Source organism: Podarcis tiliguerta (assembly GCF_965153285.1).
Source record: "Podarcis tiliguerta genome assembly, chromosome: 7".
Taxonomy (NCBI): Eukaryota; Metazoa; Chordata; class Lepidosauria; order Squamata; family Lacertidae; genus Podarcis; species Podarcis tiliguerta.
Genome location: NC_139540.1, coordinates 15,029,715 through 15,055,733, shown reverse-complemented (window position 1 = coordinate 15,055,733; position 26,019 = coordinate 15,029,715). Strand labels below are relative to the sequence as shown.

General features: G+C 48.1%; 1 protein-coding gene across 1 annotated transcript in view; it reads right to left on the bottom strand.

The window, feature by feature from the left end:
* The window catches only part of SNTB1 (syntrophin beta 1), a 110,267-nt gene extending 95,468 nt beyond the window's left edge, over positions 1 to 14,799 (bottom strand). Inside the window, exon 1 of the mRNA XM_083450586.1 lies at positions 13,931 to 14,799. Coding sequence (XP_083306712.1) covers positions 13,931 to 14,573 — 643 coding nt within the window. The 5' untranslated portion in view covers positions 14,574 to 14,799. The remainder of the gene's footprint in view (positions 1 to 13,930) is intronic.
* Between the last annotated feature and the right edge of the window lie 11,220 nt (positions 14,800 to 26,019).

Sequence of the window (26,019 nt, the reverse complement as noted above, 5' to 3'; positions counted from 1 at the left end):
GCCTTAAGTTTTTTCCAGGTCATTTCTAATCTAGTGTGAAATGATTAGAAGCTAATGCAATGCGGAAAGTCCAGCACAAACACACATACACATGCCCTATGCTGCAGCCACACCTACAGAAGATCGTTCACAAAAGTCCCATGAGAACATTTCATGCTTTTTCTGGATGGAGAAAGGCATAGGGATAATTGTGTTTAATAATTTTATTATTTGTACTCTGCGTATCTGACTGGGATGCAAAGACTTTTTGATCTCATTGTCTAGAAGTTAGGCTGCTGTACAAAAGCACTAAGCAAATTAGCCACAGTTTGCTCCACCTACTTTTGCCCTTAGCTCCACCCACCTATGGTGTGCTCCCCAGCCACCCCCAAAGGTTTATAATAAGGGAATGTGGCCCTTGGGGAGGAAAAGCCTGGCCATCCCTGGTCTAGAGGGAGAAATTTCTCAAATTCGGGGTTTGAGAAATTTCTCCCCCTATACCAGAAAAAAGCAGAGACATCACTTTGCCAACAAAGGTCCGTATAGTAAAAGCTATGGTTTCCCCAGTAGTGATGTATGGAAGTGAGAGCTGGACCATAAAGAAGGCTGATCGCCAAAGAATTGATGCTTTTGAATTACGGTGCTGGAGGAGACTCTTGAGAGTCCCATGGACTGCAAGAAGATCAAACCTATCCATTCTGAAGGAAATCAGCCCTGAGTGCTCACTGGAAGGACAGATCCTGAAGCTGATGCTCCAATACTTTGGCCACCTCATGAGAAGAGAAGACTCCCTGGAAAAGACCCTGATGTTGGGAAAGATGGAGGGCACAAAGAGAAGGGGACGACAGAGGACGAGATGGCTGGATAGTGTTCTTGAAGCTACCAGCATGAGTTTGACCAAACTGCGGGAGGCAGTGGAAGACAGGAGTGCCTGGCGTGCTCTGGTCCATGGGGTCACGAAGAGTCGGACACGACTAAACAACAACAACATACCAGGAACTGTGCCATTTTGGGGGCCTGAGAGACACATTCTAGTATCAGAGATGATGCAAGGCTTTTTTTTTTTTTAAAAAAAGTGCAAACCTAGAGGAGGGGTGAGTAAAAAAACAAACAACCTTGGCCAACACCTAGAACTGACATAAAATAATGCCCTACAAAATAATAATAATAGTAATAATCTCAGAAATTTCCCACGCTTCCCCCCCCCAACTTTAAAGGGTGTTTTCATTCCTTTCCACCGCAACATAATATTTGGCACAGCTTTACTGCAAATAGCTGAAGATGGCTTGAAACTGGAGAGATAGATGTCCAGTCCAGTATCTTCCAGATGTTTTTGCTGATCACAGACCAAATTTAGCATAGGAGGAAAGCTAAAAAATTATCACAAGAAAACCAACTTTATTTTTTTTAAAAAACTAACTTTCCTATCCCTTCCACCTTTTGCAACTCCCTTGGTAATGTAGCATGAGGGAAGGAAGCATAGCTGTCAACATTTCCTTTTTTTAAAGGGAAATTCCCTTATTCCGAATAGGATTCCTCGCAAGAAAAGGGAAAAGTTGACAGCTATGGAAGGAAGGATCATGGGGAGGGGGGGGTCGCTTCCTGCATGCATAATAGATCTCATTGGAAAAGAATTCAGCGGAATTACAGAATGCAGGTTTGGCACTTATGTTGCCTCAGAGTTACTATATGCGGTTAAGGAACGCATGTTTAAAATTCAGGCGCTCTGCACACAGAAAAAGCCACAGGCAGAAATACATTCTCTGTACATACCATCTTTTATTTTTGGAGAAGTTTATTAGGCTTATTAAAACACTCCTAGGGATAAATTCTATGCTGCGTACAAGATACATTAGGTCTTAAGATAATATTCTTCAATAAAAAGAATATAAATCTTTACATGGCCCTTCTACAACTCCAGGGAAAGTAGATTTCTCAGAGTAGGCTTTTCGAGTGTTCCAGCAGCCCCATGCGATTCTCATTTCCTTCCCACCTTCTGCATCTCATAGCAGAGCTGACTTAAAGCAGGGTGGTTTTTTTCATGGGGGAAGTCCCCTATTCACGGCCCCCGTCCCTCAGTGAATCTATCTCTGCATCACCATTATGGTACAGTGGAACCTTGGTTCTCGCACGGCTCAGCTGACGAACAAATTGGCTCCCGAATGCTGAAAACCAGGAAATTAGTGTTCTGGTTTTCGAACGTTTTTTTGGAAGCCGAACGTCCGACATGGCTTCCCCTTGAGTGCAGGAAGCTCCTGCAGCCAATTGGAAGCTGCACCTTGGTTTTCTAACGGTTTCGGGAGTTGAACAGACTTTTGAAACGGATTAAGTTTGAGAACCAAGGTTCCACTGTATAAGTAGCAGGGACCGCTCCGTCATCCTAGCCTGAATACTGTCCTGATTCTTTTATTATTATTCTTCTTTATTAAATTTCTATAACGCTCTTCATCTGAGGATCACAATATAAAAAAACACAATATAAAAACACAAAAATACATAGTAACAAACAAAAACAATAACCTCCACACACGGTTTAAAAGGTCATAATTTGTTCAACGAGCCAAAGTACTGAGAGAAGAGGAACATTTTTGCCTGGCACTTAAAGACGTATAATGAAGGCGCCTGGTGAGACTCCCTGGGGAGAGCATTCCACTCATGGGGAGCCACTGCAGAAAAGGCCCTGTTCTTCTGTTGCCACTCTTGGGATCTCACATGGAGGAGGCACATGAAGAATGGCCTCGGATGATGATTGCAGGGGTCCAGCACTTTGAATTGGGTCCAGAAATTAACTGGTGACCAGTGCAGTCGGGCCAGGATACATGCAATATGGTCAAATCATCTGAGGAACCTGTTTGCTGAAGTCTGCGCTAGCTGAAGTTTCCAAACCATCTTCAGAGGCAGCCCCACATAGAACTCCATCAAGAACAGGCCACCTCCCAGCTATGCGGTCTAGGGAACCACCTACTAACAAGGCCTCAGTGTTACCTGGATTGAGCTTCAGTTTACTGGCTCTCATCCACTCCATTTCCAAGGCAAGACAATCCGGTAGAAGTTTTACATCCACCTGTCACTCGCTCGTGGTACACTTTTTGGTGTGTTTCCCCGTCACTTTCCTAACCACAAAAAGTTGTTTTCTAAAGTTGGGTTTGTTGCAAGAGAGTGCTTTCGTCCACTTCAGTGCATAAACCTAAACTCCCCCTGCCGAAACAGTGACAGTCTGGAGGCAACCTCACACATCCGCTTTTCTCAAATGGAGCAAGGACAAAAAAACCACCCAGGGGATTTCTGCTAAGTATTTATTTTACAGGAATGTAGGGATCATAAAGCCCGGAGTCAGATGTGCAAGTTACCCAGCTAACAGCAAACGCCTAGGGAATAACGGAGGACGTGCTTCTGTCCCCTTGTGTGTACGCAACAGACTTATAAGGAAATGCTTCAGTTGTGCAAACACTAAAGCTATGCATTCTTTGCCGTACAAGAGTCTCGCTGCGCAGCCCTAAGCCGGCCAAACGTCGTTCTGAGCAGCGATCGACATTCCATTCCTCTCCGCATGCCTCCTTGACTTTTCCCTGCCCAATTTGGAATTTACGGCCATCAACATTGCCAGTGTCCGAACCCTTTCACCAGCACTTCGTGTTCGGGTCCCTTCCAAACTCTTCAATTCTATAATTCTGTGTTAGTCTTTAAGGCTCCAGCAAACTCTCGGTTGCTTCTACGGCACAACACACGAAGGTTTCCCAACTTGCACTCTTTGGAGATTGACAGGCTATTGTGACAGCTTTGCGGAGTGTTAAAAGAGCACCTTGCACCAGATCTTGTACCTTTCACCGTAACAGTGCAAGGAAACAAGCAATACCTTTGGCACGGCAGTTGGCAACATCCCTTTGTCCTGCCAATTTTCTTCTTCTTAATCAAGGACCCCTTTCTGCAGTGGTGTAGCGTGGGTTGTCAGCACCCAGGGCAAGGCAAGTAATTTGCGCCCCCTAACCCGGGGCAAGGCAAGTAATTTGCAGCCCCCCCCCCCCCCCGCTGCACTGTCCCTCCCCCAGATAGTCCCTCGCTCTCTCTCCGCACCGCACCACACGCCTGGCACCCCCCCCCCCCACAGTGGACGGCAACCCAGCGGCTCAGATCGGATTCGCACAGCCAGCACTGCAGTGAGAGAGCGTAAGTGAGCCAGGTAGGGGCAGAGAGCTGCGAGTGCGAGCGCCCCCCCCCCAGATGTTGCACCCGGTGCGGCCAGCCCCCCCTGCACCCCCCACACTACGCCACTGCCTTTCTGGAGGTTTGACTCCTGTCCATACCCATGTCCGTGTTTCCTACCATGCTGAGTGTTTTTAATATGCATTCACCCCCCCACCAGGAGGCCACTTTTAGGGAGAAAGGAAGATAAAGGACACAGGCTCCAAATTGCCATCTACTGAAATGGGAGCTAGATCGTTCTCAGTGTGAGGTCTGAGCCATCTCCCTCTCTTTGCCCAAGCTTTTAGTGGTGGGGAAACCAGTGGATGCAATTTCTGATTGCAGTTACGAAAGGAGGTTTCAAAACAGCCCCAGCAAAAAAAGATTGCTCGGTGCAGGGGAAGCCAGATCTCATCAAAATTGCTTCGAACGAACTTCCTAATTTGCACAATACTTTTCTGCAGAGGACAACACACACACATCCAACACACGCTTCCCTCTCAAGCCTTGTAGCCTGCAAAAGCTTTGTGGTGGTGCCTGGAGGGTACACAGCACTCGTGGCAGGAGAAGCTGAAAGGTAAAGGTAAAGGGAACCCTGACCATTAGGTCTAGTCGTGGCTGACTCTGGGGTTGCGGTGCTCATCTCGCTTTATTGGCTGAGGGAGCCGGCATATAGCTTCCGGGTCACGTGGCCAGCATGACTAAGCTGCTTCTGGCGAACCAGAGCAGCACACGGAAACGCTGTTCACCTTCCCGCCGGAGCGGTACCTATTTATCTACTTGCACTTTGACGTGCTTTTGAACTGCTAGGTTGGCAGGAGCAGGGACCGAGAAACGGGAGCTCACCCCGTTGCAGGGATTCAAACCGCCAACCTTCTGATCAGCAAGTCCTAGGCGCTGTGTAGTCAGAAATCTATGCAGAATTCACGGAAGGGCTGTGGCTCAGTAGCAGAGGATCAGCTTGACATTAGTGTTAGAAACTCAGATATGTAAGTTAATCACCAAATGGCACCTTAAACCCAAGCTGCAGTCGCCACATTGGAATGTCTAGGTACTTTTCTTCTTCTTCTTGCAATGGCACTTACTATTATTATTATTAATTTCATTAGTATACCTCTTCATATTTTAAAGAAAAAATCCCAAAGCTTTTTACAACACATTAAAGCATCAAATAAAACAACCCAGAACAAAACAAATTCAAGCTTCATGCTTGAAATATTTCAGATCCTTCTCTGACATTTTGATTTTCTGATATTTATTTACCTACCTACTTAATTCGTACAGATGCCTCATAGCAGAAGTACTCTAGGAAGCCAGTGTGGTGTAGTGGTTAGAGCATTGTGTAGGCAAACTAAGGCCTGCGGGCTGGATCCGGCCCGATCGCCTTCTAAATCCGGCCCGCGGACGGTCCGGGAATCAGCGTGTTTTTACACGAGTAGAATGTGTCCTTTTATTTAAAATGCATCTCTGGGTTATTTGTGGGGCATAGGAATTCGTTCTTCTTCTTCTTTTCAAAATATAGTCTGGCCCCCGACAAGTGAAGAAGAAGAAGAGGAGTTTGGATTTGATATCCCGCCTTTCACTCCCTTTAAGGAGTCTAAAAGTGGCTAACATTCTCCTTTCCCTTCCTCCCCCACAACAAACACTCTGTGAGGTGAGTGGGGCTGAGAGACTTCAAAGAAGTGTGACTGGCCCAAGGTCACCCAGCAGCTGCATGTGGAGGAGCGGAGACGCGAACCCGGTTCCCCAGATTACGAGACTACCGCTCTTAACCGCTACACCACACTGGCTCTCTGCCAGTGGACCGGCCCCCTGCTGAAAAAGTCTGCTCACCCTGGGTTAGAGTGTCAGACTAGGACCTGTGAGATCAGGGTTCCAATCCCCACTCATTCATGAAGCTCACTGGGTGACCCCTGGAGTCAGTCACAGCCTCTTAACCTACCTCACAGGGTCGTTGTAGGGATTAACCGAGGAGGCGGTGAACCATGTGCTGCTTGGAGAAAAAGGTGGGATATAAATGCAGTAATATGCCCTTCTGCTTAAGACAGCTGGAGGAGCCAGCCAGATGGAGATGTCAGCCGCCAACCTGGCATCCATGTGGTCACAACTGGACCAGCATCAGCAGCAAAACGCGCCTAGCGGCACCTGGCTAATTTCTAACACTGCTTGGCGTGCAGCAGGTCCTAGGTTCAATCCCTAGCATCTCCTGCAAGGACTGGAAGAGACTCCCTGCCTGAAATCATGGAGAGGCGCTGGCAGTCAGTATAGACAATACTGAGGTGCCTAGTCCAATGACCTTCCTGCCAGAACCTGAATGCAGGCAGGTGAATAGAATTCTATAAGTACATTGAATTATTTAGGTGTGGTACCCTCCACAATGGGACACGGGTGGCGCTGTGGGTTAAACCACAGAGCCTAGGGCCTGCCAATCAGAAGGTCCGCGGTTTGAATCCCCACGACGGGGTGAGCTCCCGTTGCTTGGTCCCAGCTCCTGCCAACCTAGCAGTTCGAAAGCACGGAGTGCAAGTAGATAAATAGGTACCGCTCCGGTGGGAAGGTAAACGGCATTTCCGTGAGCTGCTCTGGTTCGCCAGAAGCGGCTTAGTCATGCTGGCCACATGACACGGAAACTGTACGCCGGCTCCCTCGGCCAATAAAGCGAGATGAGCGCTGCAACCCCAGAGTTGGCCATGACTGGTCCTAATGGTCAGGGGTCCCTTTACCTTTACCCTCCACAACATCTGGACTACAACTCCCATGTTGACTGGGGCTGGGGAGAGATGAGGAGAAGCAAGATATCTTGCCTAGAGCTTCTCAGTTATTCTGGAGTCAAGCAGAAGGCTAAAAGGGAGGAGCCGGACTTCTCCTTAATGAGATAGTGGGAAGAATACTGCCTGCCTGCTTTCTCCCAAGTAAAAAGGAACAGAGACTTGCTTGCTTGTTTTTAAATGAAAGCTAAACTTTCAGGGAAGCTTTTCTTTTCTTTTCCTGGGGACACAATACGCAGCCAATTTTCAAAAACACACTGAAATTCCTGCCCTACTTCTGCAGGCACTGGAATAGTTTAGGCTTGTAAATCTCACGGCAAGGAAAGGAAACGTTTATGAAATTGAAAAAGCAGTCGGTTTTTCCCCCCTCAGGTCCTTAGGCCACCCTTCCCAGCCGTTGTCACAAATTTTGTGTGCAGGCTGGTCACTTGTGCAGACTAACTTTGCACTGCTAGGAAAGTTGGTAACAACATCTGCATGGTCCCTGGTTCACCTGCCCTCACAAGAAAGCATCCTTACTCGGGTTTGACCCGGTTACCTTCTGGGCCCTTAAAGTTTGCTGCACAGCACTAAACTTAGGAGAGAGGGACTCTACTCTCAAGATACCTTCATATTTTGCTCCTCAAGGAAACATAGCTGCCTCTGAAGTACAGCATGTCCAGGCTGGAGTGTGAGTTGCTGCAGCTGTGGAAAAGTACTTCAGAAAGCACTGTTTGCTCACATCAATCATCAACTAAACAGCAAAGGCCAAATTCTCTCCGAAGTTATGCCCACATACCCATTCATCCCCACGAGGCTGTGGCAGAACATGGCCCCCTTTCTGTGCTCCCTGCCACAGCAGATATTTCCAAGAACTGCCCAGCTCACCAGAAGGGTGGAGGAGGCAATCAAATAAGGCCAGGACCAAATGGATGAACAGAAAGAGTCAGATGGGCCCATTTCTACAGGATTGCAGGCCAGGGATCTCACTTTCCGTTCTCACAACATACAGAGTTCATCAGCCTCAGCTGCCAAAGTCTCGGCTAAAACGCTCACTCTTCATTTTTAGTTTGTCCTGTGGGGCCGATATGAACTGAAACCAAGAATTCTTCCACTCCAAAATACATCGCCAGTGCCTTCAGTCTGCAATCAGCTGTCTGCGGCAACTGATTTTAATTAATCCTCCGCACCCTTTCTCCCGTGGCAGGCACTCGTACGCAAAAAAAATAAAATCATGCATGAATTGATTTGTCAAGATGAGAAAGGGCTAACTAGCCATGTGCATAACGTAAGCAGGGTGGGACAGTTCATCTGGAGAAAGTTAAGTGCCTAAATCTCCAAGACTTTAGTGGAATGTAAGAAAGCACCCTGGGATCATGCATATAGGAGACACACACATGGCCTTGTATTAAAGGAATGCTGAAGCTCTTAATCTTTTTTTAAAATACAAGAGTTTCAAATGAGACAACACGGTGCCAATTATGTTCTCAGGAGGATCGGGGATCAGAAAGGATTTTTTTAAAAGAGAAAAAAAAACCCCACAACAACCCTCAAATGTTTGAGGGTTCTCTCTAAGCCAGTCTCATGACTTCAGCAAGCCTGATTTGCAATTCTGAACCTCGCCAGTTATAGCAGTACCAGGGCTCTGGGTCATGCCAACCAGATGAGAGACTTAGCCAAGGCGAAGCAGATGTCGCACAATCTGCAACCTGCCAGGAATTGTTCTCTGAAAATGAAACACCGCACAGCGCAATGCAAACCTCGCTTCGCCCGCCTGGGCATCTGTTTAGCAAACGTGTCCATTGCTAGACATCCAAGTAGGAATCAGCAGCCCAGGGCCAGATACAGACCCCTGCGAGTTTCTAGTTTGCAAAGGAAGCAGAGAGCGGCAACAACTGGAAAGCAAGGTGGGTGGTGCATGCGAAACAAACTTCTACAACTTTCCTTGAAGAGGCCCTCCCATGGCACTGGCTCCTGAACAGACTTTAAAGACCATCTCTAAACTGAAACCCCATTAATTACCTAATGGCTCTGACAGTTGAGGCAGAACATAGCCATTGATAACCTTTCAGATGATTCACTGCAAAGCAGCTCAAAGACAGCCCAAATCCAGAGTAAGATGCATGCCAATTCTAGGCATGCTTCCTCAGAAATAAGTCCCAATGAGTTCAGTTGGGTTTACTGCAAAAACAAACCAACCACGGATGGTATTTTAGCCTCCTGGTGCTATCCTAAACACACCTGCGAGACAGAATGTCCCATTAAACTCTTTGGGGCTTACGGTATTTGCAAGTAAAGATACATAGGATTGCAGTATGTTCCACAGTTCCCACAGTGCAGTGCGATGAAGAAAGCAAACACAGTTCAGTTCCTGATCAGCCTCAAAACTCATTCAGTCATCTTGGGCCATTCACCTATACCTTACAGGGTTTTTGTGAAGGAAAAATGTGGGGGTGGACAACAATACAGTAGTACCTTGGTTTTCGAACAGAATGCATTCCGGGAGTCCGTTCGACCCCCGGAACCATTTGAAAACCAAAGTGTGGTTTCCAATTGGCTGTAGGAGTGTCCTGCAGCCAATCAGAAGCAGCGCCGGATGTTCAGCTTCCGAAAATTCCGAAGCTCCTGCAACCAATCGGAGGCCCCGTTGGACTTCGGGGTTCCAAAGAATGTTCGCAAACCGGAACACTCACTTCCGGGTTTGTGGCATTTGGGAGCCAAAACGGACGACTACCAAGGCGTTCGGGATCCAAGGCACGACTGCATATGCAAATCATGTTGACTGTGTTGTGAAGGACATATTCAAGCTACCTACAACTCTTCAACTTCCAAGGTTTTCATTAAAGCCACTTGTCATTGAACACATGAATACACAGTTTTTCTTTTTTCTTATTAACAATACCCGTAACTATGGTTCACCCGATCAGCTAGTTAGGTTCTACTGGGGTGGTCAACTTTTTACAGCTTCCTGCTCCTATGCATTTCACATCAGCTTGATCTGCTGACACTTGTAGATGATTGTGAATGATGAATAACGTTTCATGTGCTTCCTTCTACATACCAAGCTTCTGTTTAACGCAACAGGTGTGTGTTGATTTTGTTCTGGCCCACCTGGCTTTCATAGCATCACTAAAGTTTCAACAGAGGATTAAATCTCTAGACGGGAAGGGGGAGGGTGCAGATGCCTGTGTAGTCTCTTAGGACATATGATTCTGCCTCATGAGGAGTTCTGTGAAACACAAAAGCTTGCAAACTCCAACCCCTGATCCAACTACAGAGGTTTTACGAGCTTTACAACTTCCTGAAGCACGGTTACTCCATCATTCTGTTCCAATTAATTTTTCAAGGCTTCGACTGCTGCCATATATTTGAGCAAACCTTTTTCAAAAGAAGACAGGGGATTTCGAGTGGCGTTTTGCCTGTCAACCTTCTTCACAAATGCCAACGAACTGGAGGTCGGGAATCTCTAGGACAATGAACTTGTGTGTGCAAGCAAGTTATCACCAAGGACATTTTCTCTCTCTAAAAAAACACAAAATGAATGTTTTGTTCCTGCAACTTTTTGCTGTTTGGCCCCTGGGGGTCTGCCCTCACAGGTTACTTTTGACAAACACCAAGATGAGAGAAGCAACAACTTTTAGGTGTAACCCTTCTTCCAAGTCCCATTTCGGAAACCTTTTAAAAATGTGGTCCATAGTTTTCAAAGTTAGGGAGGGAGGGGCAATTAAGACAAAGATTGCCATAATCTCTCTTGAGGGCTGACAATTATCATCTCTGTTCTCTTACCCCCAGTCTTCTCTAACATGGTGGCGTCCACATTGTGTTGGACTACAGCACCCACCAGGGACGCGGGTGGCGCTGTGGGTTAAACCACATAGCCTAGGACTTGCCGATCAGAAGGTCGATGGTTCAAATCCCCGTCACGGGGTGAGCTCCCGTTGCTCGGTCCCTGCTCCTGCCAACCTAGCAGTTCGAAAGCACGTCAAAGTGCAAGTAGATAAATAGGTACCACTCCGGCGGGAAAGTAAAGAGTGTTTCCGTGCGCTGCTCTGGTTCTCCAGAAGCGGCTTAGTCATGCTGGCCACATGACCCGGAAGCTGTACGCCGGCTCCCTCGGCAATAAAGCGAGATGAGCACCGCAACCCCAGAGTTGGTCACGACTGGACTTAATGGTCAGGGGTCCCTTTACCTTTTACAGCACCCACTATCCATGAATCAGCCACATTAGCTAAGCCCGATGTGAGTTCTAGCCCACAACAGCTGGAGGGTACTAGGCAGAGGTTTTGCACACCCAAAGTTGTGATTTCCTCAACTTTGGTCCACAGGGCAATGCCCTTGCTGCAGAACACTGTTAACCTTTGCTTATCACACAGACTGCTCCTGCTCAAACAGAGCACACAGGACAACTTTGTCACTCATCTCTGATCAAGCTTTGAATCTAGAGTTGCACAACCCTTAATCTCTGTGAGTTTGGAGAGGGACGTTTGTGACCTGAATGTCTTCTCACAAGCACCACTAAATCTTGCATGCTCTTATTTGGAAGGAAGCCTCACCTCGCGATTAAATATCACTGGGCCGTAAGACGGCCTTTTTTAAAATGTAGGAGGCCTGGAGGGTTTGTTGACAGCAGGGTAAAAAAGCAAACCATTTTGCATGCAGCACCTTCTTAGCCAATGCAGTTCCGACATCTGCATTCACATTTTCAGTTGTGGGGGCGGACAGACAGACACTTGCAAAAAGAGCTGAACTTTAGAGTAGTTTAAACGAACAGCGCTCCTCGGATATGAGGAAACAAAAAGTATCCAGCCAAGCTTGCTTTATCTACTACACACCTTGCCAGAAAGACCTGATCTGACCCACTGTTCTCTGTTTCAACAGATAAGATGGCAAAGTTCTAGAAGTTAACCCCTTATTAACTTACAAGGTGTCACACAGGATTGGGGGGGGGGACCAGCAGAGGGATCTCCCGAAAGCATCTCCCAATTGTCATCCTTTTTCTTTTTAAGTAAATAAATAAACAAACAAACCCACCTCTCTTTACCTTTGGTGAAGCCCCTAATCCTGTTTTGCTAGATGTGCTTGCAAATGGCTGTGAGAGGCTGTCACACTTAACACTGAGGGTATCTCTGCTCAGCTGTTGCCCCCTATTCGGATGAAACAAATCCTCATGCTTTTTACACACACTGTGTCGTTTCAATATTCACATACGAAGGCTTGAAAATTCCTGTCTACCCTTGACTTTTGTCCTGGCATATTCTACCTCTAGACCAGGCATCCCCAACCTTCGGCTCTCCAGATGTTTTGGACTACAATTCCCATCATCCCTGACCACTGGTCTTGTTAGCTAGGGATCATGGGAGTTGTAGTCTAAAACATCTGGAGGGCCGCAGGTTGGGGGTGCCTGCTCTAGACTGTCTCTCATTTCATTTTTTTAAATTTTATCTACTGATTGTTTTGATATCCCTCCGAGGAGATAAAGACACGGTTGTCTTCCCTCCTCAATTTTATGCTCACACAACAATCCTGTTAGGTAGGCTGAGCTGAGAGAAGGTTATGTGGCCCAAGGTCGCAAAGCGAGCTTCATAGCTGAGCGTGGGGATTTGAAACCTGGCCTCCAAGCATCCTAGTCCAGCAATCTCACCACCATACTATGCAAGGCAACACTGAACATAAAAACATGCAACTTTCCCCTAATCTTCCTCTCTCTCTTCTTTCTACAATCCAAAGCCAGAATCTGGAGTGAGCAATTGGGAGCAGAGGTTGCAGGGGGGGGGGGGTGCAGAAAGGACAACGCTGGGGGGGTGGGGAGACACACTTAACACTTTCCCTGCTGCCTGTTCTTTCTGCTCCAAAGAAGGCTCCACACATGCACAAGCCAGGAACGGTTTCTCCGAGAGAAACAGAGAGGTCCTTTCCAATCTCAGTTTGCAGCATGTGTGTTTACTTGGTAGTAAATCTCATCCTGTTCTGTCAGGTTCATTTCTCCCAGGTAAGTGTGTGCTTAGGACTGCGGGCTCCAATTAGGGGATTAGCCCCTAATTGTGTATTTTGCTTCAAGCCCAAACACCTTAATACAGCCAGGCAAAGAACACATGGCTCTCCTCACCTGCGCAGTAATAACAAACCATATCCTAGGAACTTAACACCATAATGTGTTTTCAAGGCGGAGGCTCAATACCAGCAAGAGAATGATAAGAGATGCTCAACCCGCTCTGGTTAAGAAGTGCTAGTCCTGCAGAAGTAGCTTCAAAACCCACCTTGCCAGTTCCCAAAGAGCTCCAAGCACAGCAAAATCCAACACCTTTCGTTTTTCTCACTTATTTTTATTATTACTATGTATCTTTAAACGATAAACATTGTTACAAACCCGAAGCCTTTCTTTAGCACACATGCCCTTACGGGGATGATCCACCACTCATTTACTCGTGAGCAAGCCCCGGCAAACTTGTCGACGTGACAGGCAACAGGCTGCACCACGGGGGTGAGTATAGCAACGCTGGCCAAAGTGGGGCCCGCCAGATGTTGTTGGACTACAACTCCCATCATCCCTGGCCACAGCAAGTTGCGAGTGCATCTGTATGTGGAAGGCACCCACCCTGGCTACCGCCAAACACCACAGGCAAACACTATACCGTGGTTGTTTCTGCAAGCAAGTGCAGCCATCTACCTTCCAATGCCAACGGGCGAAATGCTTTGCAAAGTCAGAGCGGCGTCAGCGCGCGCGCGCACATTCCCACGCACCCCCAGCAGGTGGACCCGACGTTGCCCCCAGTAAGCCCCGGGTGCCTTTCACTCAAAGCGATTAAAAGCGCAAGAGCGCCTCTCGCCATGTGAAGAGCGCCTCTGGCGCACAGCCCAGATTTAAACCAAAAACAAGCCTTTCTCTTCATACACAGAACACACACGCGAAGCGTTTCACGATTTGGGGGGCCAGGGCTGTGCGCTCCACCAGCTCACTTTCCCCCCCCGCCCCGTCTCTTTCTTAGGAAACTTTGCAGGACTTGGCCCTGTTAACCCCTTACCTTCCAACGCCACCTCCTTGCCCGCCCTCTTGAGCGCTTGCACCGCTTCGTCGTGGGTGGCGTCGCGCAGGTCCGTGCCGTTGACGGCCAGGATGGCATCCCCGACGTAGAGCGCCTGGGTCTGGTCGGCGGCCAGCCCTTTGAAGATCTTGCTGATCAGGATGGGCATCTTGTTCTCCTTGCCCCCCTTGATGCTGATGCCCAGCCCGCCCATCTCCTGCTTGAGCACCTTGACGCACCGCTTCTTGTTGGAGATAGCTTCGGGGACTTGCTCGGGCAGGTCGGTGAAAGCCGTGCGCACCCCGCTCATCAAACCCGATTTAGGGCTCATACCGCCGCCGCCCCCCGACGGCGACTCCGGAGAACCCCCGCCGGAAAGGCTGCAGGCGCCCGAGGCGCCCCCCGACGCCGGACCCAGCGCTGCCCCGCTGCAGAAAGTCCCATTGCCGTTGCTGCCCGACGCCCCGATGCCGTTGTAGGCGGCGGCGGCGGGAGCGCCCCCCTCGTCGGCGCTCAGCACCAGCGCCTCGTCGCTCAGGCTCACCAGCACCCGGTGCCACCGGTCGCGCACCAAAACTTCCAGCGCGCCACTGCGCTGCACCCGGCCGACGCCGCCTCCCCCTCCGGCCGCCGCTACCGCCATCTTTGGAGCATTTCTCGAAGCACCATGTGATCGAGGGCGCGCACAGACAGGCGGACGGGCAAGGGAAGCGAAAGAGGGCGCGCGGAGGAGCGCGCAAGACTTCTCCTCGGCGCCCGAGCGAAAGAGAGAGAGAGGCGTCGAGGACGAGGGAGGAGGAGGAGAGGGAGGGACCAGGGAGAGCCCCCGAGCGCTCTCAGCCTTGCAGCGTGGCGAGCCGAGGGGAGGAGCAGTGGGGAGAACCAGGCGGGGTGGGGGGGGGGAAGGACCGACGGGGCGGGCGGGCGGAAGGAGGAAACTCCGGCGCAAGGGCGCAGGAGGCAGCCCGAGTTTGGAGACGGGCGCGCAGCTCGAGACTTCGGAGTTGGTTAAAGCAGAAGGGCTCCCGCGCCGCCGGCCCGGAGAGATCAAGCATTTCCCGGAAGGGCAAAGCTTGTTTTTGTTTCGAGATTCTTGAGGTTTTAAGTTTTGCGTATTTTAGTGTGGGTGAGCCGCTTTGAGACCTAGGCGGTGGAAAGGAGTGAGTGTGTGTGTGTTTAACATAAGTAAATAATAAGCCCATAGGAAGTGTGAGGCTGCTTTTAAAAAACCCAGGTTTTATTATTAGACGGAGCTGGGTGCAGCTCGAATGGAAGGCAGAAGAACCTTGCGTGACCTTGGCGTTGTTAATCGTGCCTCGGTTTAAGGGCACTCCTGGTCGTGGCTGCTCAGAAGTAAATGCTATTTAGTTTGACGGGGCTTACTCCCAGGTAAGTGGGGATAGGATCGAAGACTCGGCTTGCTTCACACTTCGTGAGGTTGTGTGGTAACAGACTCTACCTTTCTCTTTTTTACACATAAAGTACACACTGTTCTGAGCTCCTTGAAGACAGAGTGGGATGTCACCCCGTTAATGTTCTTATATAGGCAAATTCACGGAGGATAAAACTCTCCGTTGCCGCAAGCGATTGTTGTGTCTGTGTTCTGTCTCCATGACCAAGACAGCATAGTCCTGAATTCCAGTTCCTGGGAATTGCAAGTGGGGAGAAGGTTGTTGCACTCAGGTTCAGCTTCCCATAGAAGAAGAGGAGTTTGGATTTGATATCCTGCTTTATCACTACCCAAAGGAGTCTCAAAGCAGCTAACATTCTCCTTTCCCTTCCTCCCCTACAACAAACACTCTGTGAGGTGAGTGAGGCTGAGAGACTTCAGAGAAGTGTGACTAGCCCAAGGTCACCTCACCCAGCAGAGGCATGTGGAGGAGCAGGGAATCGAACCCGGTTCACCAGATTACGAGTCCACCGCTCTTAACCACTACACCACACTGGCTCTGGCTCTATAGTTGGCTTCTCGAACAACAGGGTGTTGGAATAGATGGTCCTTCAGCCCAAACGCGTACCTAGGCTCCCTTGTGCCCTTGGCAAAGAGCCTTATCAGCGCTGAGAGAGACCATGGACAAGAAACTTCCCTCACCTGGCCTCCCAGAGCAGTGGAGGAGCAACCCAGGGAGCAGGCAGGTGGGCAGGCTCATAGCCACTCCGAGACAGTGTGGAGAGGTGTGATTTGTACGACCCCCCCTGCCCTCGGGCCTGCACCCTTGACTGGGGCCAACCTGACCAATCCCTAGGTTAGGGTTTCCCAAACCTGGTTCTCCAGTTTATGGGGACTACAATCCCCATCATCCCGGAACAATTGGGTCCTACTAGCTAGAGATGATGGGAGTTGTAGTCCAAAACAGCTGGAGACCCAAGTTTGGGAAACTCTGCCCTAGGTATGCTCCTGCCTTGGCCTGATCCAGCAAAGCTCTTATGTTGTTTTATATAATAATAATAATATAGTTCCAGGGAACAACAGTTTGCACGTTATTGTTTTTGTTGGCCTTAACTAATGCAATAATTAGTACCTACCCAACTGTTACTTCTGGATTCTTTTTCCCACCGTTGTCATTATTCTTAACTGCCTCAGGTGTCTGGCACCGGCTCCTGAAAACCCAGTAAACTTCAGAGTTTGCCAGGCTCCACCCACAGCTTAGCAGATTCCACTGTCTCACAGTAGAAGCGTTCAAGCAAATACCCTTATCCTCACAGACTGAGCGCTGTCTGAAAATTGGCTACTGGCTGGCAGAGGGCCGGGGCTTCTAGATCAAGGTTCAGCAAACTTTTTCAGCAGGGGGCCGGTCCACTGTCCCTCAGACCTTGGGGGGGGGGCGGACTATATTGGGGGGGGGGGGGAATGAACGAATTCCTATGCCCCACAAATAACCCAGAGGTGCATTTTAGATAAAAGCACACATTCTACTCATGTAAAAACACCAGGCAGGCCCCACAAATACCCCAGAGATGCATTTTAAATAAAAGCACACATTTGACTCATGTAAAAACACGCTGATTCCTGGACTGTCCGTGGGCCGGATTTAGAAGGCGATTGGGCCAGATCTGGCCCCCGGGCCTTAGTTTGCCTCCCCATGATCTTTTAGGACCAGTGTTATATGGTCCCAGCGTCTGCTCCCAGTCACCAGTCTAGCTGCCACGTTCTGGATTAGTTATAGTTTCCGAGTTGCCTTCAAGGGCAGCCCCTCGTAAAGCGCATTGCAGTAGTCAAGATGACCAGAACATGTGCCACTCTGGAAAGACAGGTAGGGTCTTAGCCAGCGTACCAGGTGGAGCTGGTAAGACAGCTGCCTTGGATTCTACTTCAGCTGTAGAGAAGAGGCAAAGTGAAGGCTATCCCTACTGTTTTGGTGAGAGTTAAGATCCATCCCAAAGTATTGTAGCATAAACTTCAGCCTTCAGCGATTATTGTTGTTAAAAGCCAAACAAGCAATCCTAAAAATAAATGGTTATAACTAAAGTGTTGACATATCCTTAGTTACAGTGACATTCCATCCCTTCCCCTCCAGCCTGATTTGCTCTGCAAGTCTCTTTCAAGCGTGGATTGCTTCCCAAGGCACCAAGGTGGCAAGCGTTTTTGTTTCTAGGAGGGGCTTTGGTTTGTTGCATTTTTATATATTTAATCATCTGCATCTGTTGCTGCATTAAGAGGCACATTGCTTAAAACGACCAGATCAAAGTTTGGGTGGTGGTTGTGACAGCAGCTGTTGAGCAAATTGGAATTCTTAGCATAGTAAGAGAGAGGACGAGAAACAATTCCACATGTCACTGCTTCCTTTGTCTGCCTGTCAAACGGAAGGCTTGTCCAGAAAACAACGTACCGCTTACTCTGAGCTTGCCTGCTTCACTTTGCAAGAGCAGAAGAGCGAGCCTGAACTTCACTTAGAAGGCAGCTCTCAACAAATTCTAGAGGCCCTTGGTTGACCAAATCATCCAAGAACCAGAATTTAATTGGTGTCGTGAAGGTATGAAAACCTATAAGAACGAGAGCAGCTAGAAGCAAAGTGTCCTGAACCCTTGGCCTACCTGGCGGCTAGTCAGTATGTCAAGTCCAAAGTTAAAAGACCATAGGTCAATCCATGCAAGCAAGGTAGAAGGTCAATCCAAGTGGGCCAAGTCTGAAGTCCAGGATACAGTCCAGAGTCCAACACAAAGCTCAGTTCCATAGAAGTCCAGGGGCATCCCGGCCAAAAGCCACCAAATGTGCAGCTGAGCAGACGCAGCATCTCTGCTCTGATTGCCACGTCTGGGCTTTATGAGGCAGGTGACACTCACCTGTTCCATCCTACTTAGGCTGAGGAATCACTCACCTTCTCCCAGAGCTGGCGAGCCCCACCTGGTCAAATAAGGAGTTGGGCTGTGGGCCCTTGCCTGTTCCAGCCTCCTAGAGCAGCGGTTCTCAACCTGTGGGTCCCCAGATGTTGTTGGACTACATCTCCCATCACACCTGAGCTGTGGCCTTGCTAGCTAGGGGTGATGGGAGTTGTAGTTCAACATCATCTGGGGACCCACAGGTTGAGAAGGCTGTCCTAGAGCATACCTCCCAATGCTCTGTACACCTGAGAGCCTGCCATGTCTATGGAGAAGCTCTGGCTCTCGTGATGGGTCCTGCTGCTCTGGTTCCTGTGCATTGACCTCCATCTCCTTGCCATCCTCTTGTCACCCTGTGAGAAGAGGAGGAGTTTGGATTTGATATCCCACTTTATCACTACCCGAAGGAGTCTCAAAGTGGCTAGCATCCTCCTTTCCCTTCCTCCCCCACAACAAACACTCTGTGAGGTGAGTGGGGCTGAGAGACTTCAGAGAAGTGTGACTAGCCCAAGGTCACCCAGCAGCGGCATGTGGAGGAGCGGGGAAGCGAACCCGGTTCCCCAGATTACAAGTCTACCGCTCTTAACCACTACACCACACTGGCTCTCTGTGAGTACTTCCTTCCCCCGCAGGGCTCTTCCTATGCCATGTCTCAAACCAGCGCTGGCGGCAAGGGGTTCAGCCTCTCCCGGGTTTCAAGCAGAACACCCTATTAGGCCTACCTGGAGATGAACCTGGGGTCTTCGGCATGCAAAGCAAATGCTCTACTGTGGAGCTACAGCCCTTGTGAAAAGCATAGCCAGATGACATTCCTGAAGCCCAAGCTGGAAGGTGCTTCATCTACAAACTGCACAAAAGCCGCCGCTTCGATTCAAAGAGCCCAGCTAGATAAACGAAGAGAGTGACCGTGAAAGATGAAGGAGAAAATAGTTCCACTAGCATCTGGGCATTTTGAATGGCAAGATTTCCCCCTGAACAATGGCCCCCATTGAGGCCGTGAGTGCCTGCCTTGTGTCTGCTACCCATCAGACAGGCATCACTTTCTCTTGAGCAGCTGTGCGCTCTAATTGGAAAAGAAAAGGCTCCCAAACTCATAAAAGAGTCTCTCATTGCACTCTGGAAATCACTCTGGAGCAGAACTGAGTCAACTGCTCCTGTGCTTCTTGATCATCTTGGCATCATGACGATCATAGTTTTTTCTTTGTTTATTTTTAAACTGCAGGGTGCCTTTTAAGACCCTAAGCAGAATGGAAGGATCGCTTCTTCCTGTTTACACCTGCTTATAAGGCTGGCACTTCTGTTTTCTAGGGTTCCCTTTCTAAACCCATGGGGTTCTGGGTACCCCTGGCTGCTGGAGTCTGTTTAAGAATTTCTCTCAGCATTGTGACTGTTCCTCGTTAGGCCCAAGGGATAAAATCATAGTTTTCACCTCAGCTGATTCAGCAGGCCCACAAGCCTCACTCCTATTCTCCTGCTTGCACCTCTTTTTCTCACAGTTCCCATTAGCCTCAGAAAGCGTTGCCAACAGCCAGGGATGATGGGAATTGTAGTTCGGAAACATCTTGAGGGCTGCAGTTTCCCCACAGCTGGAGCAGACCCTTTGCTCCCATCACCCAAGCGTACCAAACTGTCTCCGCTCACTTTTACCACTTATCATGGCATAATATTTCAGCAACCGATCGCAGTTTTGTACATGTCCTTCCCATTGCAGCCCTTTGTTGCCATAGCTATCCATAAATAACACTCATGTTTGTATCCAAACCTCTCCCACTAGACTTACAGTAGGATCCCACCCAGATTTATCTGCCAGCTTTTGGAGCCTGCTACTTCTCAAGTCTTTCCCAATATGTAATATCAGCCATCTCTGTGTAGGGGTTACATTCACACTGACACACAAAATCAACTCATGATGAGGTGAAAGAATCTTGCCATGGCTTTCGCACATCACAAAGTGAGATCAAGAGGGCAGCAAACAACTAGATTAGGAGATTAATCAGGGCTTTTTCCCTTTTAAAATGCTGTAGTCCTCTATGAACTATACTGCTTCTTGGTGTAGGTGGCAAATTGTAGGAATCTTCCAGTTAAAACTCATTCCGTATGAAAGTCAGGCAGAAGTCTAGGATAGATCTGCGTTCGCTCATACTCTGGATTTCTAACAGCAGGGAGATCATTCAAACATATGGTTCCCCAACTGCATCTTTTAGTTATACAGTCGTACCTTGGAAGTTGAACGGAATCCATTCCGGAAGTCCGTTTGACATCCAAAATGTTCGAAAAACCAAAGCACGGCTTCTAATTGGCTGCAGGAAGGTCTTGCAGCCAGTCGGACGTTGTGGAAGCTCCGTCGGACGTTCAGCTTCCAAAAGAACGTTCAAAAACCAGAACAATGACTTCTGGGTTTCGATCGTTTGGGAGCCAAAATGTCCGAGAACTAGGCTGTTCGGCTTCCAAGGTACGACTGTACAGTCCTAGAAACACAGCTCTTGAAAAAAATTCTATGATTGTTATTATTAGTGGCAGTAGTAATATATCACCTTCCACTAATATGATGTCTTCAGGTGATGTGTACACAATATAATGAAAAGCATTTTAAAAAGCAGTTAAAATCAGCACAGAAAATAACTGCAAATTAACTGAAAAAAATAGGAGGAGACACAGCCATGGTATTCATCCTGCTGGGAAAGATTGCCGGAACAAAAATGTCTTTAGCTGCTTCCAGGAAGGACAGAGAATGGGCACCTGTTATGCCTCAACAGGAAATTGAATTCCACAGAACGGGGGGGGGGGGGGGCAGCCAAACTAAAAGTACTGCTTGGAGTTGCTTAATACGGGGTCTTATGAATACAGAATGTAGAAGTGCATTTACCACATTTCTTCTTACACTAGGTTTGGGCAATACAAGATGGTGGCCTGTAAGCAAAATGGAGACCCAGGCCCATTTTTCTGTGTGTGTGACCTCTTCCCCTCATTCTGTAGGTTGGTATTTGGCTGAAAGGAGTGGCTAAGGGAAATGCTCCTCATACTCCAGTATGAAGTGGCCAAGGGAAGCAGCTGCAGGAGTGAATCAAACAGTGGTATCCCTCAAAACAATGTGGGAAATGTTGGGATGCAACCCTTGGCTCACACACTGTGGCTAACACTGTTAGCCCCATAAACCATTCTCATGAGCTGTGGTTGGCCAAGCTCCAGGCGGCCAATGGAAGCAGCCAATGCAGACCCTCTGTCACGGTCTGGTTCACAGGTGATCAAAGTCCCGGCTGGGGACGTCGGGACAGGGAGCAAGATGGCGGGGTGGGAGCAGGAACGGGAGTCCAGAAGCCAGGAATCAGGAAGCCAAGGGTCTGAGGATCAAGAAGCTAGGAGTCATGAAGTCGGGTCCGAGGATCAAGAAGCTCCTTGATCAAGGAGTCAATGAGCTAAATGCAGCAAGGCAGAGAATGTGTTGCTGTGGCAAAGAGCTGAAGGGAAATGCTGACCTTATATCCCTTCCCAGCTCTTGCCACCAGGTGCTGTGAGTTACCAATCAGCCTCACCTGTGTGGCTGCCCCTTGCCTCTTCAGACAAACTTAGGAAGGCCCCAGTCCTGCAAAGTCCTACTGGTCACAGGGCCTGGCTCCTGCACGCACTCCTGACACCCTCAGGGTGTCATGCCAGGCTTGGGCATGACAAAACCAGGAGATTCTCCGCTTCTCCAAACAGTCTACATATTGAACACTCGTCCTCATTTGCTTGCACAAAACTTACACTGAGATTCAATTGTCTCAGGCCGTCATTTAGCTTTCGTTGGGATTTGTTTGTGTGGCGGTTATAATTATATGACAGCGAGCATCCGAGCTGGATTTGTTCCGATTTGCTTGCAGGCTGTTTACACAACTTCCTGTTAATCATTTGCTCATTCCGCACCATCCAATGCGTATGCCCTACCTGCAAAAGTTCAGTTTCTTTTTATTTATTTATTTTAAAGATATTTATTGACATTTCAACACATTACAAAAATTGGAAAAAAGAAAAAAGAATAAAAAGAAAAAGAAAATACAAAATAAAAACAGTTAAAAACAAATCAGTCTTTCCGTATCTTTCCTTTTATTTACTTGTTTCCCTGACCTCCTCACACCTCCCCTTCTTGTATTCCAGTTCAGTTAGTTAATTCAGCAAATCCTTTCCCTCTTTAACTTTATCTTAATCTTTTATCTTAATATATTAGCTTTAAATTGTCACCCGTTAACAATCCATTTTTACATATTCCATAACATTGCTGCTAAAAAACCCCACTTAAGTTTAATCCAGCATCATTCTAACATTCATTAATTTTGCAGTGTTTCTGCAAATAATCTTTAAATTTCTTCCAATCTTCTTCCACTGACTCTTCTCCCTGGTCTTGGATTCTGCCAGTCATTTCCGCCAATTCCATATAGTCCATCACCTTCATCTGCCATTCTTCCAGAGTGGGTAATTCTTGTGTCTTCCAATACTTCGCAATAAGTATTCTTGCTGCTGTTGTAGCATACATAAAGAAAGTTCTATCCTTCTTTAACACCAATTGGCCAACCATGCCCAGGAGAAATGCCTCTGGTTTCTTCACAAAGGTATATTTAAATACCTTTTTCATTTCATTATAAATCAGTTCAGTTTCTTTTTAAAAGTGGTTATGTTACATTGAGGCAACAGAGTACTTTAATCCTCTTTGACTGCGGAAACCCAAATTTCCCCAACTCTAACCCTTCCTGCAAAACACTGACCGTCTGGGGATACCTCCAGAGAAAACAGAATCATGCAAGTCTGCTGATCCACTATTAGAAAGCCACCCACTCTTTCGTCAGTTCAGTAAAATGAAATTTCAAAGCAAATAGTGGTGGTAAAATAGTGGCTTGAGCACTGCAGGGGCCCCACCTCCCTAAGCGCCACAATTGCTCCATGAAGACTTTCTGCAGTGCAGATTCCTACCTACCAACCCCCTATGACATTTGGCATCTCTCGATGCCACGTTTTGCAAAATGCCTCCTCTGAGAAGTGACAGACGTCTCTCGTTGGCCGACCTTCTGCTTTTGACATGCGACGCAGACCATCCTTTGCCTTTTAAAAATGAACAGCTGCATGCCCCTGTTTCCCCCCTCTCCTGTCTCTACACGTCCTGCTGCCACCTGCCAAAAGACGGTGTGCCCGCCTACTGACATTTCTCAGCATTTGTTATGCCATATCTGCCTCTGTCTTGTGTGTGTGTAGGAACAACAAGAGTTCATTTTGTCTGTCTCTTGGCAATAGCACACAGAGTGCCTGCCAGCGTATTGTTTATTTCTCCTCTGAGGCAAATCTCTTCTTCAAACGGTATTCATGATTACGTTTGGGCCATGTAACAAGCAGGGGTTCATTTGTAAAGGAGAAATGTTGGAGCTGCTATACAGTGGTGTTGCGTGGGTTGCCAGTGCCCCGGGGCAAAGCAAGTCTTGCACCCCTTAACCCACGGTTCCTGTCAGGGCCAGGCTGCAGTGATATTGGTGGGGAAGGGTCTTCCCAGCAAAGAGAGGGAAATGGACAGTGGCAGTGGTCATTTATTTTATTAATATTAATTATTTCATGAACTTTTTAGACCACTTGATTGCTTCGTTTTAGTTTTAAAAAAATAAAACCTGCAAAGCAGTTGCGCCCATATAAACAGCCCCTCTGCCCCATGCCCCAACGCTACACAACAGCTCCTATATAGCTTTGGAAAAGGGGTATAATAATATTATTATAATAATTTATTATTTATACCCCACCCATCTGGCTGGGTTTCCCCAGCCACTCTGGGCGGCTTCCAGCTGAGTATTAAAAACGATACAGCATCAGACATTAAAAACTTCCCTAAACAGGGCCGCCTTCAGTTGTCTTTTAAAAGTAAAATAGTTATTTATTGCCCTGACGTCTGATGGGAGGGTGTTCCACAGGGCAGGCACCACTACCGAGAAGGCCCTCTGCCTGGTTCCCTGTAACCTCACTTCTCACAATGAGGGAACCGCCAGAAGGCCCTCGGCGCTGGATCTCAGTGTCTGGGCTGGATGATGGGGGTGGAGATGAAGGACCGAGGCTGTTTAGGGCTTTAAAGGTCAGACCAACACTTTGAATTGTGCTTGGAAACGTACTGGGAGCCAATGAAGATCTTTCAGGACCGGTGTTATATGGTCTCGGCGGCCACTCCCAGTCACCAGTCTAGCTACCACATTCTGGATTAATTGCAGTTTCCAAATCACCTTCAAAGGTAGCTCCACATAGAGCGCATTGCAGGGAGATAACTAGAGCATGCACCACTCTGGCAAGACAGTCTGCGGGCAGGTAGGGTCTCAGCCTGTATACCAAATGGAGCTGGTAAACAGCTGCCCTGGACACAGAATTAACCTGCGCCTCGGACACATGGGCCAATTGTGGCCCTCCATGACTCTCTATCTGGCCCTCGGGAGTCTCCCTGTGTCACATCCTCTCCCCAGCCACACCTTTCGCTGGCCCTACTTTCGTTGATTCAAATTACGAGAAATGGGATTCTGACTAAACATTATGAAGAACTTCCTGACAAGTAAGTGCTTCTTTGCCAGTGCAACTGACTAGTTTGGAAGATGGCAGACTCTCTTTCATTGCAGGTTTGTAAACAGAGGTCAGATGGCCATCTGCCATGGATTCTTGTGCTGTGATTCCTGCATTGCAGCTGGTTTGACTAGGGTCTCTTCCAAGACTACAATTCTATGTTTCTACTTCTACACTCTACTTCTTACACTACTTCTCTATTTTCATCGGAGAAATGTTGGAGGGTATGGAGTTCTTGTTGGATTCCGAGCCATTATCAGGAGAAACTGGCAACTCTCCCAGGCACCCGGCTCGGTCTCCTGTTGACCTCCCGGTCTGCTCTCCCGGCAAGGACCAGGCAGAGGTCGCGATAGGCGATCCTTCTCAGCGTGAGAAGAACACACCACTCTTTCCTGCCCCCCCGGCAGGGGAAAGAGATAAGACAGAAACGTATTTACATGGCTTTTATTTCTGTCTCTGCAGTGTTACAAAATCATGTCTGCTCTCATCAAACTCCAGCAGACGACTCCACAAGCACTTCCTGTGCAGCTCATATTACACTCTGAGCTAATTCCGGTGCTGTCTGTTTCCCACAGACACTCCCAACAGCATGTGACTTTCCCAACCAATGAGCTTGCAGCATCATTGCTTCAATATCGTAACATACTCCCCCATTTGATTCAATGTGTGCTGCGAGATCCAGAGAAGAAAACAAACAGTTGTTATACATATAACACTCCCCTGTTGTTTCAGTTCCACCCTTGGAACTACCCGCCACTGGTTTCCCCAGTGTACCTCTCTGGTTGTCTGATTTCCAAGGAATGAGTGCATCTGCATTTCCTTGGCTAGGGAATGTAGTGTTACGCTTAGCAACTCCCTGTTGTGTCTTTGTCTCTGACTTAGACACAGCTTTAACCTGTCTTGAGTTGTCAACAATAGTAACACACGCTACAGCTGAGTTAGCAAACTCAGGACTCTTTGGAGAACCAGTTCCAATAGTAAACAGTGGTTCATCCTCCACCTGTGAAGGTCTAGCCATTGTGTAAGATTTCCTCTCAATGACTGTGTCAACTGAGCTCTTTGAGCTATCACTATCACTCTCAGTACCACTGTAATCAGTAAAATCATCATCATCATCTGAACTGTCCTCAGTGGGAAATGTGTGAACAATTACTCTCTCCTGTTCAGGAGCACTCTCTAGAAATTTTGTGAGAATCACCTGACCAGATTCAGAC